Source organism: Callospermophilus lateralis, chromosome 20 (assembly GCF_048772815.1).
Source record: "Callospermophilus lateralis isolate mCalLat2 chromosome 20, mCalLat2.hap1, whole genome shotgun sequence".
In the NCBI taxonomy this organism is placed as follows: Eukaryota; Metazoa; Chordata; class Mammalia; order Rodentia; family Sciuridae; genus Callospermophilus; species Callospermophilus lateralis.
The window spans coordinates 5,673,905-5,688,925 of NC_135324.1; the positions used below are offsets into that span (position 1 = coordinate 5,673,905).

Consider the following 15,021-nt stretch of genomic DNA (forward strand, 5'->3'; position numbering starts at 1 on the left):
GACCGAAAGGAGTACCAGAGAGATAGACTAGGGGATATTCGAGGAAGGTCAGCAAATCTTGGGCACCGGGCTTAGAGCAGGATAAAATGAGTATTGCACATTCTGCCTTCCTAGCTCAGCCTTGGGAGCTAGAACATTCCTCTGAGTGTTCTGGCAGCTGTCTAATCATGGTATTTTGAGCGAAGAATCATATGAGGTCACATGTGAGCTAGCTCCTACCCAAAGAGCAGGAGCCCAGGGACAGAGCTTTGCCTGCATTTGCAAACCTCTGGTCTAGCTCTGGACCCCTGGTTTCTGCAGGGACCATGTCTATGTCTGATACACACAATCCCAAGAAAGGAAGGCCCCGAGCAGGTACAGCTTCCTCCTGTGAAGTCCACACTCGCTGGCCTGCCCAGCCTGGTGGTCAGAGGGTGCTGGCCCTGACTGTGCACAGCAGACAGAGGTAGCCACACTTTGCACTGGGGCTCACCAGGGAGGTAGTGTGGTTGTCAACCATGGAGGTGGGCACAACTGGCATCGAGCAGATGGAAGCCAAGGAGGCTAGACGCCCTGTGCTGCCCTTGACAGACCATCCCCCTGGACATTCTCGTATGGGAAAAACCTATTTGCACTTATCTGAGTTTGGAGTCTAGCTTCCTATGTCATGTAAACAAAACTTTTTTTGTATTTTTTAAAAAAATATATACTGTATCTACCCAGAATTCAAACACCATGAAAACCAAGGGAAGGGTTTTCACCACTGGCCCCACAACCTTGCCCACGCTGGGTCTGACACAAACACGTCCATCTACACTTAAGGCCATGACACCTGGGGTGATCCTACATCTAGAACAGGGGAGGGAGGGAAGACTCTCCAAGCAGAGGGAGCAGCATGTACAAAGGCCCTGTGGTACGAGGGAGTGGCTTATGTTGCCAAAGGGAACAGGCCACTGAAATTGGGCAGAGTGGGCATGGGAGGATGAAACCCCAGGAGCCTGGCCCATGCTTAGCGTAGTACCATGAGAGGTGGAGGAAGGCTTTGTGTTACAAGAGTGTGAAGGGTGATCCCGGCCTGTGGATGACTGGTAGAACCACCTCTCAGGACCTGAACCCAGGAGATGAAGACCGCACCAACATTCTGCTCATCCATCTCCCCCGGGGCCTCTTAGACCCCCCAACCTGCGGCAAACTCACCTGACTCTGCCACCTCGGCAATGGGTACCCCCTGCTCGTATGCCATGAAGCCCAGGACTGAGAAGATGGCAAACCCGGCCACGAAGCTGGTGCCGCTGTTCAGGCAACAGAGCATGATGCAGTCCCTGTGGGGAAGCAGCAAGAGGGACTCAGGTCAGAGTGGGCGGGACAGGTGCATTGCCGGAACACTGTCCACCTGAGCACTGTGGGGGGGCAGGCAGGGAAGTGTGGGCCTGGATAGCCCCATTTCCCTGGTGAAGCACCCACAGTTCAGAGAGGTTAGGTGGCTGAACCATGGTCACACAGCTTCTCCTGCATTTCTCCAAGATAAGGTAGGGCATGGATCAGAAGCACGGAGAGGGGGTGGTGAAGGAAGGAACGGAGGCTGGCATGTGGTACAGTGCAGATCGAGCGAGAAGAAACCTGGGAGACAAACCAAAGTCCCCCTGAATCCTTGGAAGGAGAGAAAGCCAGGGAAAGGAGAGGATTATATTCCTGGGAACTCAAAACTGAGAGGATGGGAGAAGCCTCCCTGTGAGATGGCCGCCTCTGAGCCAGAGGACCAACCCGGACCTCACGCCTGGTGCTCCAGCTGCTTCTCGGGGAAGAGGTTTTATCGTGACATCCATCTGGGACCAGCTGCTGCTGACCAGAGCCACATCTCTCAGAGCTCACGGCTCAGTCTCTGTTCCGCTGCTATGAGGAGCAGCCCCTTCCAGCATGGACCCCCTCGTGGAGGGATTTACTGGGGCAGCGGCTCTCATCTGCTCTTGAGAGGGACTCGCCGGCCAAGAAGCCCGCGCTGCACAAAGCCCAGGAGAAATCAAGACTACAAACGTCAGGGCTTCGTCAACCTGGAGAAAACGGATCCCTGACGTCTCAGCCTGTTGCCAAGTCGGGGCATCCGCCTCCCAGAATCCCAGCCGCCAAAGAGCCTGGGTGGGGCTGTGGCTTGGGCACCGGGCCTGTGTCAATGCCCTGCCATGACTCGGGGCGGGACAGTGACCCAGTGGGTGGCGAGCCTGCTTCTGCAGGACCCTCCCCTGTTCTCAGTAGTCCCTTCCCCCTGTTGGACTACACCAACTGCTTAGACTGCAAGAGACCAAAACCTGCTTTCCTCTGGGAAGTTTTGGTTTTACCCTCAAAAAAAAAAAAAAAAAAAAAAAGCCTGGCGCTCCTTCAGCCTGGGGAGACCTAAAGATAGTGGACTTATATCCCTTTGAGTTTTCTGTTCTCCCAGTTCAACATCCCAGTTCCGTTACCAGCTCTTCATCCTGCTCCTGATCTCTAACGTACCCTAACCTCGCCAAGCCCCTCTTCAATTATCATACCCGGGACCGAGCACGAGGTTTAGACAGGGAGTGAGACGTTCACCTTCACCTCCTCTTCTCCTGACACTGTGCTTCATGTAATGCAACCACAGGTGATGAGAACATGGTTGGCGACTGAGCCTCTGGACTAGGAGTCAGGACCCGTGGGTTCCAGTTCTCCCGGCAGTATCTTCATTTGGGGTCTGATCTCACCCACGACGAGGCCAGCAGTTTGGGTAACTGGGTCTCTTGGGATTCGTGTCCCATCAAATCACGCTCAGCAAGCTGTCACTCCTGCCCCCTTCTCCCTGGAGACGAGTGTATTTCCCTGCCCCGCCGACTCTGGCCTTGGCCACGTGACTTGCTGTGGACAACGAGACGTGAGCCAATGTGACACAAACAGAGGCTTGAGTTGTGCTGGCCCTAATTGGACTTGTCCTTTATCATTTCTGTGATTTTTCCATGAGAAGAATTCCTCAGGGGAGCTGCCCTCTCTTCAGCCTGGACCCCAGAATGCACACACATGGCACGTACTTGAGCTCGGCCTGGAGTCAGACTCACCCAACCCACAGCCCGGAGATTTTCCCTGGCTGACCGGCAGCCTGGTGAGCAGTAAGGGAACATGTTTGTTACGGTCAAACTTCCCTGAGGTCTGGGGCTGTTTGTTACACAGCATTAATGTGGCAGTGGATGACTGATACAGGTTTGTTTTTTTTTTTCCAAACCGCTCTGTGAGTGCCGGCTGGGCTGGTAGCCCTGCCACATTATCTGCAAACCTCATTTGCCTCTGCTGTACAGGAAACTCAGTCCAGGCCTGGATGAGGGCCAAGCTCTTCTTAAGGCAGAGACAAATCTGCTTCTCCTGCCTGTGTCCTGGAGTCTGAGGTAAAATGGCCCTGCTTTACTGAACAGAGTGACATGAGATGGTGCTGGGAATGCAGTGAATGCATTGCCTGCACGTGGGCCACATTTTGGACTTCTCCTGTATTATTCTTATTTGTTTTGGGTACCAGAGATTGAACTCAGGGGCCCCCAACCCCAGAGCCACATCTCCAGCCCTATTTTGTATTTTATATAGAGACAGGGTTTCCCCGAGTTGCTTAGCACCTTGCTTTTGCTGAAGCTGGGTTTGAACTCACCATCCTCCTGCCTCAGCCTCCTAAGCCGCTGGGATTACAGGTGTTCACCCCCACATGCCCGGCTCCTATATCGTTTTTAAAGGAGCTGCAGCGTGTCAGGCCCTACACTAGGTTTCACTCAGCCCTGGAGGACCAGAAAAGGAGAATCATCTACTGCAAGTCTCACAGTCAGTTGTGAAGTTTGGGATGCGTCTCAGATGCTATTTCCAGAAGTAAGACTTGCAGAGCCCAGGTCTGGACAATCATCTCTGGGCATCCATACAGAGGGTGAAAAAGAAAATGTCCCCAGTTACAAAATCCCCATCTTCCTGCAGAGGTCTCTTGGGTGCCTTCCTCAAACCACAGAGCGACAGGCAGACAGAGAGAGAAGCTCTCAAGGGTCCTAGGGTCCCTTCCATCCCTGTGACCTGCTCGCCAGCCACCAGGGCACCCACGCCTTCAGGCAGTTGTAGCCTAGTGCTGTGTGCTCTGAGGGGACGCTCACCCCTGTCCGCGTGGGTCCATTCCCATCCCTCTAATTCCTTCCCTGCGCCAGCGCGGGCACTGCTTGGGTGAAAGCCTTACATAACCAGTGCTTTGAAGTCAGCAGGAGCTCAGCTGGGCTGGTAAGACCTCCAGAAGCGATTATGCTGTCAGGAGAGAGGGTATTAATTTACTCCGTCTGAGATGGGAAAGACCCGCTTGCACAACGATTTTGAAAGAGGACTAAAATGAGCCTTCTGATTTTGCAATGTCACCTAGGGTATTTGCTTTCTTCTGCTGATAAGAGACAGAGAGGAAAAAAAAAAAAATAAAATCCCTGGCTGTTGGATGGGAAAGCAGAGGGATTGGGGGTAGCTGGTATCAGTCTCTCGAGTGCACATTTGGAAGAAGCAACTGCCCAGGGACCCAGATTGGTGACCAGATCTCGGACAGATTCAGTTCTAGTAGCCTGGAAGGAACTGGCCATCCCTGGTAGTGAGGAATAGGGGTACCAGGGCCAGGAGAGCCATATTCTATCACCAATAATGGGAACACAAGCAAGTGACTTAAATTCCATGGGCCACCGTCTCCTTGTGGGTACAAGTGACAAATGGGTGTCTTATGGCATGAAAGCCAGCACAAGACCAGGCCCACAGGACACAGGGAGAATGAGAAACCTTGCTGGTGTCCTCTTGCTAGTGATGGCCTGGCTGGACGGGATTCCCAGTGTCCAGAGATTGAATTCGGGACCCTCGACCACTGCGCCACATCCCCAGCCCTATTTTGTGTTTTACTGAGAGTCAGGGTCTCACTGAGTTGCTTAGGGCCTCGCTTTGGCTGAGGCTGGCTTTGAACTCATCATCCTCCTGCCTCAGCCTCCCAAGCCCCTGGGATTACAGGGTCCGGTGCTGAGGGCCAGCACCTCTCCGAGACAACCCAAGGCGGTTGTCGTCAGCCTGCGCTGGGAGTCTGCTTGTGCTGCCGTCCCTAGCTGAGGGCCTGTCCCTTCCTGCCCGTGGTTCCCACTTCATACTGTGGTGGACAAACTGCCTGACCTCTCAACCCCGAGACCCATCTCCTCTGTGACAGCCTGGAGCACAGCGAGGGTCTTACAGAAACCTGGCCCAACCGCCCACCTCTCCGGCATCCCTCCTTCCAGCCATACTCAACCGCCCCTCAGCCCAAGGGCCCCAGAAACAATGGCACTTGTGGCCTAAGGGTACACTGAATGACATGGTAGCTCTTCTTTTCAGCATGTTGGATCTGTCTACTCAAAAAAAAAAAAAAATTCCTCTGTGCCTCAGTTTCCCCAAATGACAAACTCGACAGGCTGGGTCACTACTGTCGGTCTCCTGAGCTGCCCATTCCACTGCCTCATGCTCTGCAGACACACAGATGTCACGGCAGACCCTGCAGACTTAACAAACGGGTTCAGGAAGGGAGCACAAAGGTGGCTTCCAGAGAGCCCTGGGAGGGACAGCAGAGAGAGCCTGGTCAGAGCCCAGACCCCACCACCTCCACCTGGGGACCACCTCCAGGAGCCCCGATTTCCCTTTCTCAGACACGGGGAGAAGGGGGGAAGGGCTGGACCATCCACAAAAGGTCTTTCAAGTGGCGATTCCACGGGAGCCAGGCCGGGGTCAGGTTCTGTGGTCACCGGTTCCCGGCCCAGGGGCACGCGCCCCTCCCACATGCCCTCACCTACTCTGAATGGGGATTCGTTTTTGGGTTACTGCTCATGTTCCAGTTGAGAAAAACAATCTTGTTTTTATAAGAGTCTGTTGCTTATTTTTCTTTTCTCTCTTCTTAGTTATTTACTTTGCTTGCTGGGGATGGAACCCAGGGCCTCTTGTAGGCTGGACGTGCACTCCACCACCAAGCTGCACACCCAGCCCTAAAAGGACTTCTCTCTCTCCCTCCCCCCTCTCTCTCTCTCTCATTGTACGGGGGACTGAACCCAGGGGTGCTCTATCACTGAGCCACGCCATCCAGCCCTTGTTAATTTTTATTTTGATGCAGGGTCTTGCTACATTGCCCATGAGCCTGCCCTGTGCACTCTCCTGCCTCAGTAGCTAGGGTCACAGGCATGGGCCCCTCCCCTGTGCCTGGCTATAGTTTATTTTTCTTTGGTATTTTAGTGTTTTTCATATTGACACATTTATCACCTTAACATAGTATGGATCTAACCCCACTGAGTATCATATTATATACTACTACGCCCTTTAGTTTTGAGGATGATTTTCATATTTTATTTAGAGATAAACATACAGGGGTTGTGGCTCAGTGGTAAAGTGCTTGCCTAGCATGCACGAGGCACTGGGTTCCATTCTCAACATTGCATATAAATAAAAAGAATAAAATAAATGTCCATCAACATCTAAATAAAATACAGCATGTAGATATTTGTTTTTTTTAAAAAATTAAAATCAATAGGTACTCACAGTAATAGAAAACAAAACAGAAAAATGTCTTAATGGTATAGGAGGTAAAAATGAGGGGGGGGGGGGGAATCTTCCCCTCTCTGACTTCCCAGGCCCAGTCTCTAGGCTATTTTGAACAGTTTTTAAAAATTTCTTTGTAGAAAACTTTAAAGTTTAGAAGTCTAACATTTAACCATCTAAATTTTTAAAAAAATATTTATTTTTTTAGTTGTAGTTGGGCATAATATCTTTATTTTATTTATTTACTTTTATGTGGTGCTGAGGATTGAACCCAGGGCCTTGCATGTGCTAGGCAAGTGCTCTACCATTGAGCCACAACCCCAGCCCCAACAATCTAGATTTCTGCTGGGTGTGGTGATGCACACCTACAATCCCAGCAACTCAGGAGGCTGAGTCAGGAGGATTGCAAGTTCAAGGCCAGCCTCAGCAACTTAGTGAGAACCTGTCTCAAAATAAAAAAATACAAAGGGCTGGGGATGGGGCTCAGTGGTTAAGCACCCCTGGATTCAATCCCCAGTACCAAAAGAGAAAAAAAAAATTGTAGATTTTAACATGAGCCAATGTCACTCTCTTCCTTTGTGATTTCTCCTTTTCTAATGATTTTTACATGTTTTCCCATTCTGAAATTAAGTATTTTATTATTCCTTATTTGAGGATAGTTCCCTTTCAAAATTTAACTCTTTAGTCAATTGTATTATGTGACTACATGGGCTGAGGTTTGAGGATCTAACTTATTTCCCCCCGAATATTCATCTCAGAATCACTTATTCCAACCCCGTTCCTTTCTCCACCAACATGCGACGGGAATAGCTTTGTTGTCATTATTCCACAGACTTATCTCTGGTGATCTTGGGGGTCTTAGAAAGAGACCCTCTACCATCCACCTGTAAGTAATCCCGTATCCTGTGCAGGGCCTGGAGTCCAGAGGTGAAGAGACCTCAACCAACAGATATTCACGGTACACATTTCACTTGCCCCTGTGCTGCCGGGAAACTCTGGGCACCTGCAGGTCTCAGCCCTGCTGTGGGGCTCACCTTGCCACCTGGGTGTGGCCATCTACAGGAGATCAGGGAGGGAGGCCTGACCGGGGCAAGGCGGGGCAGCAGCCACTCCAGGTGGGACAGGAGAGCACCCTACAGTCAAGTAAGACAGGCAGGGCAAGGAAGCCGATTTGTGAATAGAAGGTGGAAGGATAAGCCCTTCTATGTTGGAACACCTGGGGCACATGTTGATGATGCCACTAGTGAGCTGCGTGACCTTGGGCAAGTTCCTTGCTGGCTCTGGGCTAAATTTGTGCCTCCATGTAAGGTGACACCGACAGAGGCTAGAGAGAGATTCTGGGGGCGGATTCACCTTGCAGCAGACTCTGATTGCTCTAGTAACCCTACCTCCTCTGGTGGCCCCCTCTTTGACCCGTGGGCAGGAGGAGGTCAGCAAACAGCCCATATGTTCCCTCCTGGGCCTTGCAAGGCAGGCAGCTGAAGGGACTGGTGTGATGCTGCAGAGAGGTCTGGGAGCAGGGAGGAGGGCAGGCGGGGCCCGGGGTGCTCACCTGTAGCAGTTGTTGTTGTAATTGTTATAGCTTCCCAGAGCAGTCAGGCAGCCCAGGCAGATGGCGTAGGAGAAGAAGATCTGCGTCCCAGCATCGACCCACACCTGCAGGAAGGACAAGGAAGTGGGCATAGGGGTGAGTTCAGATGTGTGTGTGTGTGTGTGTGTGTGTGTGTGTGTGTGTGTGGTGTGGGGCGGTGTCTTGTTTTCTGATATCCCCCACCCACCATAAAAATGTCCACAAAGGGATCAACTTCCTAACCTTCTCAGGACCCTGTTTTAAAAAGTCCTAGTTTTGTGGACTTCCTGATGAAATACATATGTCCTGAGTGAATTCCAGAATTTTCCAGAGGTTATGGATAAAAGGTCACAGAGTGGAATGAATTTGGATATTGAGGACCCTGGTTTCAGCTGTGTGCCCTTGGAAAAGTGACTTAAGCTCTCTGAGGCTGAGAGCTTAAGTCACTCTGTGTCCTGACCTGCAAAGTGGATAAAAAAAACTTGTCTGTCATTCAAGCAAGGAGTACCACCCCTCTGTGTGTGTGTGTGGGGGGGGCATGCTTGCTCCTAAGGTAAGTCAGGTGTAAGCCAAACGAACACTGTCATTTCCTGGTGGTTAAGAAGACCACAGGAACACAGTCAGGAGACTCTTCAAGGCTGGCATTTGGACAGCCTCCCTGAGCACAGAGGAGGCAGGGAAGTGGTCTTCAGGGGCTCTCTTGGAGCTCGGCTCCCAGAACTTACCAAGGAAAATCTACAGCTAAAGCCCGAATGCAGCTGATGAGACTCACGCTTGGGCATTATGTACCCTCTAGAGAATGGCATTTGGCACTAAATACAGAAAGCAGCACTTATTAGGCACTTACGATGTGCCAGGCACCTTGCTGAACCTTGACACAATGACCACATGAATATTCACAGCATCAATGTGCAGGAGGGACTGTTAGCTCCCTTTTACAGCCTAAGGAGACTGAAGAACAGTGAGGGTGAATAACATGCCCAAGACCACACAGCTGGGAAGGAGTGGAGACAAATCCATGGAGGCCCATCTTTAGAGATGCATGCTTAACTGGTCTCAGAATTTCAGATTTTTTTTTTTTTTTTTTTAAAGCACTGCTGGGGATTGAACCCAGGGCCTGGGAAAACATTCTACAACTGAGACACAGCTTGAATTTTGAGATTTAGAAACAGTCACAGAAGTCCCCTGGTGTAGTCTCTCTCCCAACCCAGGACTCTCTTCTCAGTACTTCTGATAGAGGAATCTCTGATTGCTGTCAATGACAGGAAGGGCACCATCTCTGGACACAGATAATTTTCTTCTTTAGAGAGTCAGACTGTTAGCTCACGTTTTAAAATAAGAAGAATTCCTTTCCAACTGCTGGGGTCATTGGACCACATCTTTCTCTTCTGCCTGGCAGTACTTTAGAGGTCTGAAGAAATCGTGGCTCCCTACTGAACCCCCAACCTCTCTCATTTGCAGATCAAATATCTATATGTCCTCTCTCTTGGGGATTTGATTACCTGGTTCAGGTCACTCTACTCTGGAGTTGCTCAAATCCATTACATCATTCAACAGACTCCAGGGCTTGCCTCTTGATCTAAAGCATGGATTACTGTTATTTTTCTCCTCGAAGCTGGCTCATTGGGTCTGATCTTGCAGCTCAAGGAAGAATTCAGGGAGAGCTATTTCATGAAGTGGGACTGGGGATGGAGAATACCAGCAGACCCGAGAGGAAGCAATGGAAAGTGGGAATAAAAATAAAAAATAAAAAAGGAACTCTGCAGATGTGGAGGCATAGGCCTATAATCCCAACGGCTGGGGAGGCTGAGGCAGGAGGATCGTGGGTTCTAAGCCAGCCTCAGCCACAGCAAGGTGCTAAGCAACTCGGTGAGACCCTGTCTCTAAATAAAATACAAAATGGGGCTGGGGATGCGGCTCAGTGGTTGCGTGCTCCTGAATTCAAGCCTCATTAACCCCTCCAGAAAGAACTCGAGAAATTTTGCTACAAGTGGGAAATTGAGGTCGCTTAAATATTTATAGGAAGGGTCCTATGGAGAAATAAAATGTTGCGGGTTCAGAAGAAAAATGGGTGTATTTTGAATTCCTCCCGCCATGCCTCAGTTTCCCCATTTGCTATCTCTAGTGAATTCCCCTTTCCACTCAAAAGGCAAGTAAACCATACAGAGATGCAGAAAGCTGGAGGGACCTGGTGTGGCCACTGAGACGCCTGATCCCTGCACATGCGCTCACCTTGGAGTCTTCTCAAATGAGGATCCCCCCGCCTCACTGTTCTCAGGATGGGCAGACCAGAGAGAGAGAGAGAGAGTCCCTGAGATAGGTGAGAAAAAGCTTGCTCCCTCACAACAGCACCCCGCCATCCAGTAGAGGGGCTCTTCCGGCGCTCTTCACCCCCCATACCACAGTGGTAAAAACCCCTCCGTGTCAGAAATGCCAAAAGGAAATTTTCATCCACATGCCCCAAAGATGTGCCCCCAAACCAGTGAAATCACTAGCAAGTCATTTTCTTGCAGTTTGCTCATTAGAAAAAAACGCTAAAATAAGGAAAGTACAGTTTTGTTTGTTTTTTTTTTTTGCCTACTCAGCATCCACCTCCCCTTTGTGGCCAGGGGCAGCTCAATTTCCCTTTGGGGAGTCCCTTCTCCCTCACTCACAGGGAGCTTCAGGGGAGGTCCCAGGACGCAGAGCTGGCCAATCAAAACAAAGCGTTTCTCCTGACCACAGTGATTGGCTCAGGGATGAGCAGATGATGCCAACTAAGCCAATGGGACTCAATCCTGGAATTTTTACCGGACTCTTGCAAACTGGACACCTTCTTTTCTGATGGGGATGCTAAGCTCCTTAACTTATGGAGGCCACAATTGACCATGAAGGAAGAGCTTGCATGAGAATGAAACCAATATACAGGAAAGAAAGGAGTCCAGAACCAGGAAATACAGAGAATTGGTGCTATGACTTGAGTCCCTAGAGCCTGTCATTCCTGAAATTAGCTGCCCTAGAGCATTCAGTTTCCGAGGTCTATAATTTTCTCTTTTTCCTAAGTCAGTTAAATTGAATTACGGTCACTTCAAACTGATATCTTTTGCCTAATAGCAATGGTAAGCTCTTAGAAAAATCCAGAGTGTGTAAACCCTAATCCTTCAACCCATGGTGAATTACCGATGACCCAGCACTTACTGAGCACCTTCTGTGTGCAGAATTCTGTGCCAAACTCTCAAAATGGTATCATACCATTTTATACAGCACTTCATCTCTGACCTCAGGAGAAATAAATGAAACATTCACAAAACTTGGTGTCTAGTACCGAGAGAGGTAAGTAGTGTTGGAGGAGAGAGAGAGTTCTATTTGCTACAGCAATCAGAGAAGGCTGAATGTCTCCTGGGAGAGACATTTTTACACTTGATCTTCATCAAAAGGCTGAGGAGTGATTGAGGAGACATTTCTTTCAACATTGGACAAGACGCAGAAGAGGGCATGTTGGTCCAGGTGAGAGGGGGGGTGTGTGTCCTCAAATGATTTTTCCTTCTTGCTCTCCTACTTCTGTAGGAAAAAGTCTGTTGTTTTCCTTCTAATGGTTACCATTAAACCAGAACCTTTAAACAGTACCTTTAATCATTCCTTTTTAAATTCCTGTCTGATGGTTCTCTACGGTGAGGGATATAAGAAATTAAGCCATTAGACTATCTTTCTCTTCTTTCCCTCTCCCCTAGCATCAAATATGAAGAAATATTCATTTGCTTCCAGCTAAGAGGTCATTTTATGAATGTGGTGGCGCACACCTGTAATCCCAGCAGCTTGGGAGGAGACTGAGGCAGGCGGATCATGAGTTCAAAGTCAGCCTCAGCAACTCAGTGAGACCCTGTCTCAAAATAAAAAATAAAAAGGGCTGGGGATGTGGCTCAGTGGCTAAGTGCCCCTGGATTCAAACTCTGGTATGGGCGAGGGGGAAGTCAATCTATGAAATTATTCTGTGATACTTCTCCTATATTCTTTCTAATTTTTAATACACAGATTTTATATGCATTATTAGAACCAACACACATCAGGTTCTGTCCTACACCCCTTCTACTCTATGGTGACTATAAATTAAATGAGCATCTCTAGGCCTTCCATCAATACCTTGCCAGTAATTTTGGTTATCTGTAGCTTGTTTTCTAGTAAATTTCTCTGGAAAACATCATGGGAACAGTTCCTGGATTCTTGTACGTGCATAGTAATTCATCTGTGGCTTTCATACTTGAAAGTCCATTGGGCTGCACGTTAAATCCTCACTTCTCTTTTCCTGACCATCTGAAATAAGTTTTTTTTCCAGCACTAAGTGCTGCTGTACAAAAGACTGACTGCCAATCTAATTAGCTTCCCTTTAAAATGCACTTTTTCTTTTTGTCTGGATGCCTCATTGAGTTTTTTCTTCTCTCTTGGCGGCCCAATGGTTCTATTGGACCATGTCTTAATGTTGACTGTTTTGGGTTGATTTTCTCATGTTTGTGGTGTGCTTCTTCAAGATTCACACCCTTCTGCACTCCCCTGTCCGGTGCAGTGCTATTCAAGATAATCAAGAAATGGAAAAAAAAAATCTAAGTCTTCATCAACCGATGAATGGAAAAAGAGATTGAGGTACATTGACATCATAGAATACTATTCAGCCATAAAAAGGATGAGATTCCTGTCATTTGCAGCAATGGACATAGAACTGGAGAGTGCTATCCTAAGTGCAATGAGCCAGGTACAGAAAGACAAGATCTGCATGATCTCCCTCATGTGTGGAATCTCAGATTGTTGATTTCATAGAAGTTGAGAGTAGAACGGTGGTTACCAGAGGCTGAGGAGAGTAGAGGGTGGGAGGGATGGGGAAGGACTGATCAACATGTTCGTAGCTGCAGTGAGGAGTAAGAAATTCTGGTGGGATATTGTACAGCAGGACAACTACAGATAACAATATGTACTGAGCATTTCAAAAAACTAGAGGAAAGTTTTCACCATAAAGAAACGACAAACAGTTGAGGAGTTAGATATGTTTACCTTCATTTAAGCATTACACGATGTATATATGCATTCAAACATTACATGGTACCCCATTGCTAGGTACAATTTTTATGTTTTAATGGCATCAGTTAAGATACAGTTAAGAAAAGATTCAAGTACAAGTCTTCTTTTTATTTCAGGAGGAAAAAAAAATCCCTTTGTTCATTTTTATTTTCTTCCTTTCTGTCCTTACCTTATGATGTTACCCATGGTCACTATTCATTCTTTTATTCCTCCTAGGTAGTTATTTTTTCTGAAATGACTCTCCTGTTGTAAGCTATCCTTGTGGTCAGCACTCCTTTCAAATTTTCTTTTATCTGACAATTACATTTATGCTATTTTTCTCACAGTATCCTTTGGTTCTCTTTTCGTTTGTTTTGAAATACTAAGTTTTGCCGGGCATGGCGGCACATGCCCATAATCCCAGCAACTCAGGAGGCTGAAGCAGGAGGATTGCAAATTTGAGGTCAGACTCCGCAACACAGCAAGGTCCTAAGTAATTCAGCAAGGCCCTGTCTCAAAATAAAAAATAAAAAGGGCCGGGGACGTGGCTCAGTGGTTAAGTGCTCCTGTGTTCAAACTCCAGTACCAAAACTCAAACCAACCAAACAAGAAATATTAAGTTTCCTCAGTGCAGTGGTACACACCTGTAATCCCAGGGGTTCAGGAGGCTGAGGCAGGAGGATTGTGAGTTCAGAGCCAGCCTCAGCAATGGCAGGGTGCTAAGCAACTCAGTGAAACCCTGTCTCTAAACACAAAATAGGGCTGAGGATGTGGCTCAGTGGTGGAATGCCCCTGAGTTCAATCCCTGGTACTCCTTCCCAATGTTGAGCTGTTTCATGGGCTCATCTTTGTAGAATGTATTCATTACCCATGGGGACACTATCTTATAATATTTTTATGATAGCTTTGCATGGAATTTGACCACAGTCCTCTTGTGTTGCAGACCTGTAGGTGAGATGTTTCCTACTCTTAGGAACAGAGGCATTTCAGGGTAGATTTTCCATCTTTGTAGTTCTAGGGCTCCCTCCTTTGTTATTACCAATAAGTCTTTAAAACTATGTCTGCACACACAGTACTCTTTGAAATTATTATCATCTCTTCCTTTTTTTTTTTTTTCCAATTTTGTCCAAAATGTCTCTTTTCATTTCCTCTAGTGTTTCTGTCTTGCTCAAATTGGATTCTGCTTCCAGTAACTTCTCCTTGAGGCAGGGTCGGTCTTCTTGCAATGGTGGTTTAGCTCTTTGTCCCTACGGTTCCCAGGGCCTAGAACTCTGCCTAAACCCACAGCTCTCCCTACTGACCGAGGACCTGGGGTCTGTCCAGGTCCCTCCTAGTGTGGGCTGTTGTTCTCAGACCCACCAGGCTTCTGCTCCCCCACAGGGTCCTTTCTTAGGGATGAGTGTATGAGAGCTGTCTTGAGTTTCCTGCACTTGAGCTTGCAAAATTCCCTTTGCCTTCCTCCTCACCTTCATCTCCTCTAGAACTAAAATCATGCAGATGTTGCTGCAGTTGGGGTTGGGCCCGCCGTTCACATGTCCGTTGACCGTTTCTGGGGCTACCTTATTATGCTGCAGGTTCTGTTCATAGTTTTGCTTTTAATTTATTTTTATTTCATTTATTTATTTTACTATCTTATTTCTGTTTGGGGACATTCTGGGAAATTTAAAAAAATGTATATTTTTTTTCAGTTTTCAACTTGTCTTCTTGATTCTCAAGAAATCTTTACAAGGAAGATTATATAAAATTGTTGTTGATTGAAGGTCAGAGAAGAATATCCATATTTAAGTAATATGGTAGATAGGGGTGCAATAATAGAAAATGGTCTGGGTTTTTTGTTTTTTTTAAAGGAGGTGGTAGGTGTAATGTGGGGAAATGGGTAAGGATTAATCGAGAGA

At 47.9% G+C, this 15,021-nt stretch overlaps 1 protein-coding gene across 1 annotated transcript in view; it reads right to left on the minus strand.

The window, feature by feature from the left end:
• Slc6a11 (solute carrier family 6 member 11) overlaps positions 1-15,021 on the minus strand; it is a 128,263-nt gene that overhangs the window by 18,798 nt on the left and 94,444 nt on the right. Inside the window, exons 7-8 of the mRNA XM_076841076.1 lie at positions 8,081-8,184; positions 1,177-1,301 (exon numbers count right to left, since the gene is read on the minus strand). Coding sequence (XP_076697191.1) covers positions 1,177-1,301; positions 8,081-8,184 — 229 coding nt within the window. The remainder of the gene's footprint in view (positions 1-1,176; positions 1,302-8,080; positions 8,185-15,021) is intronic.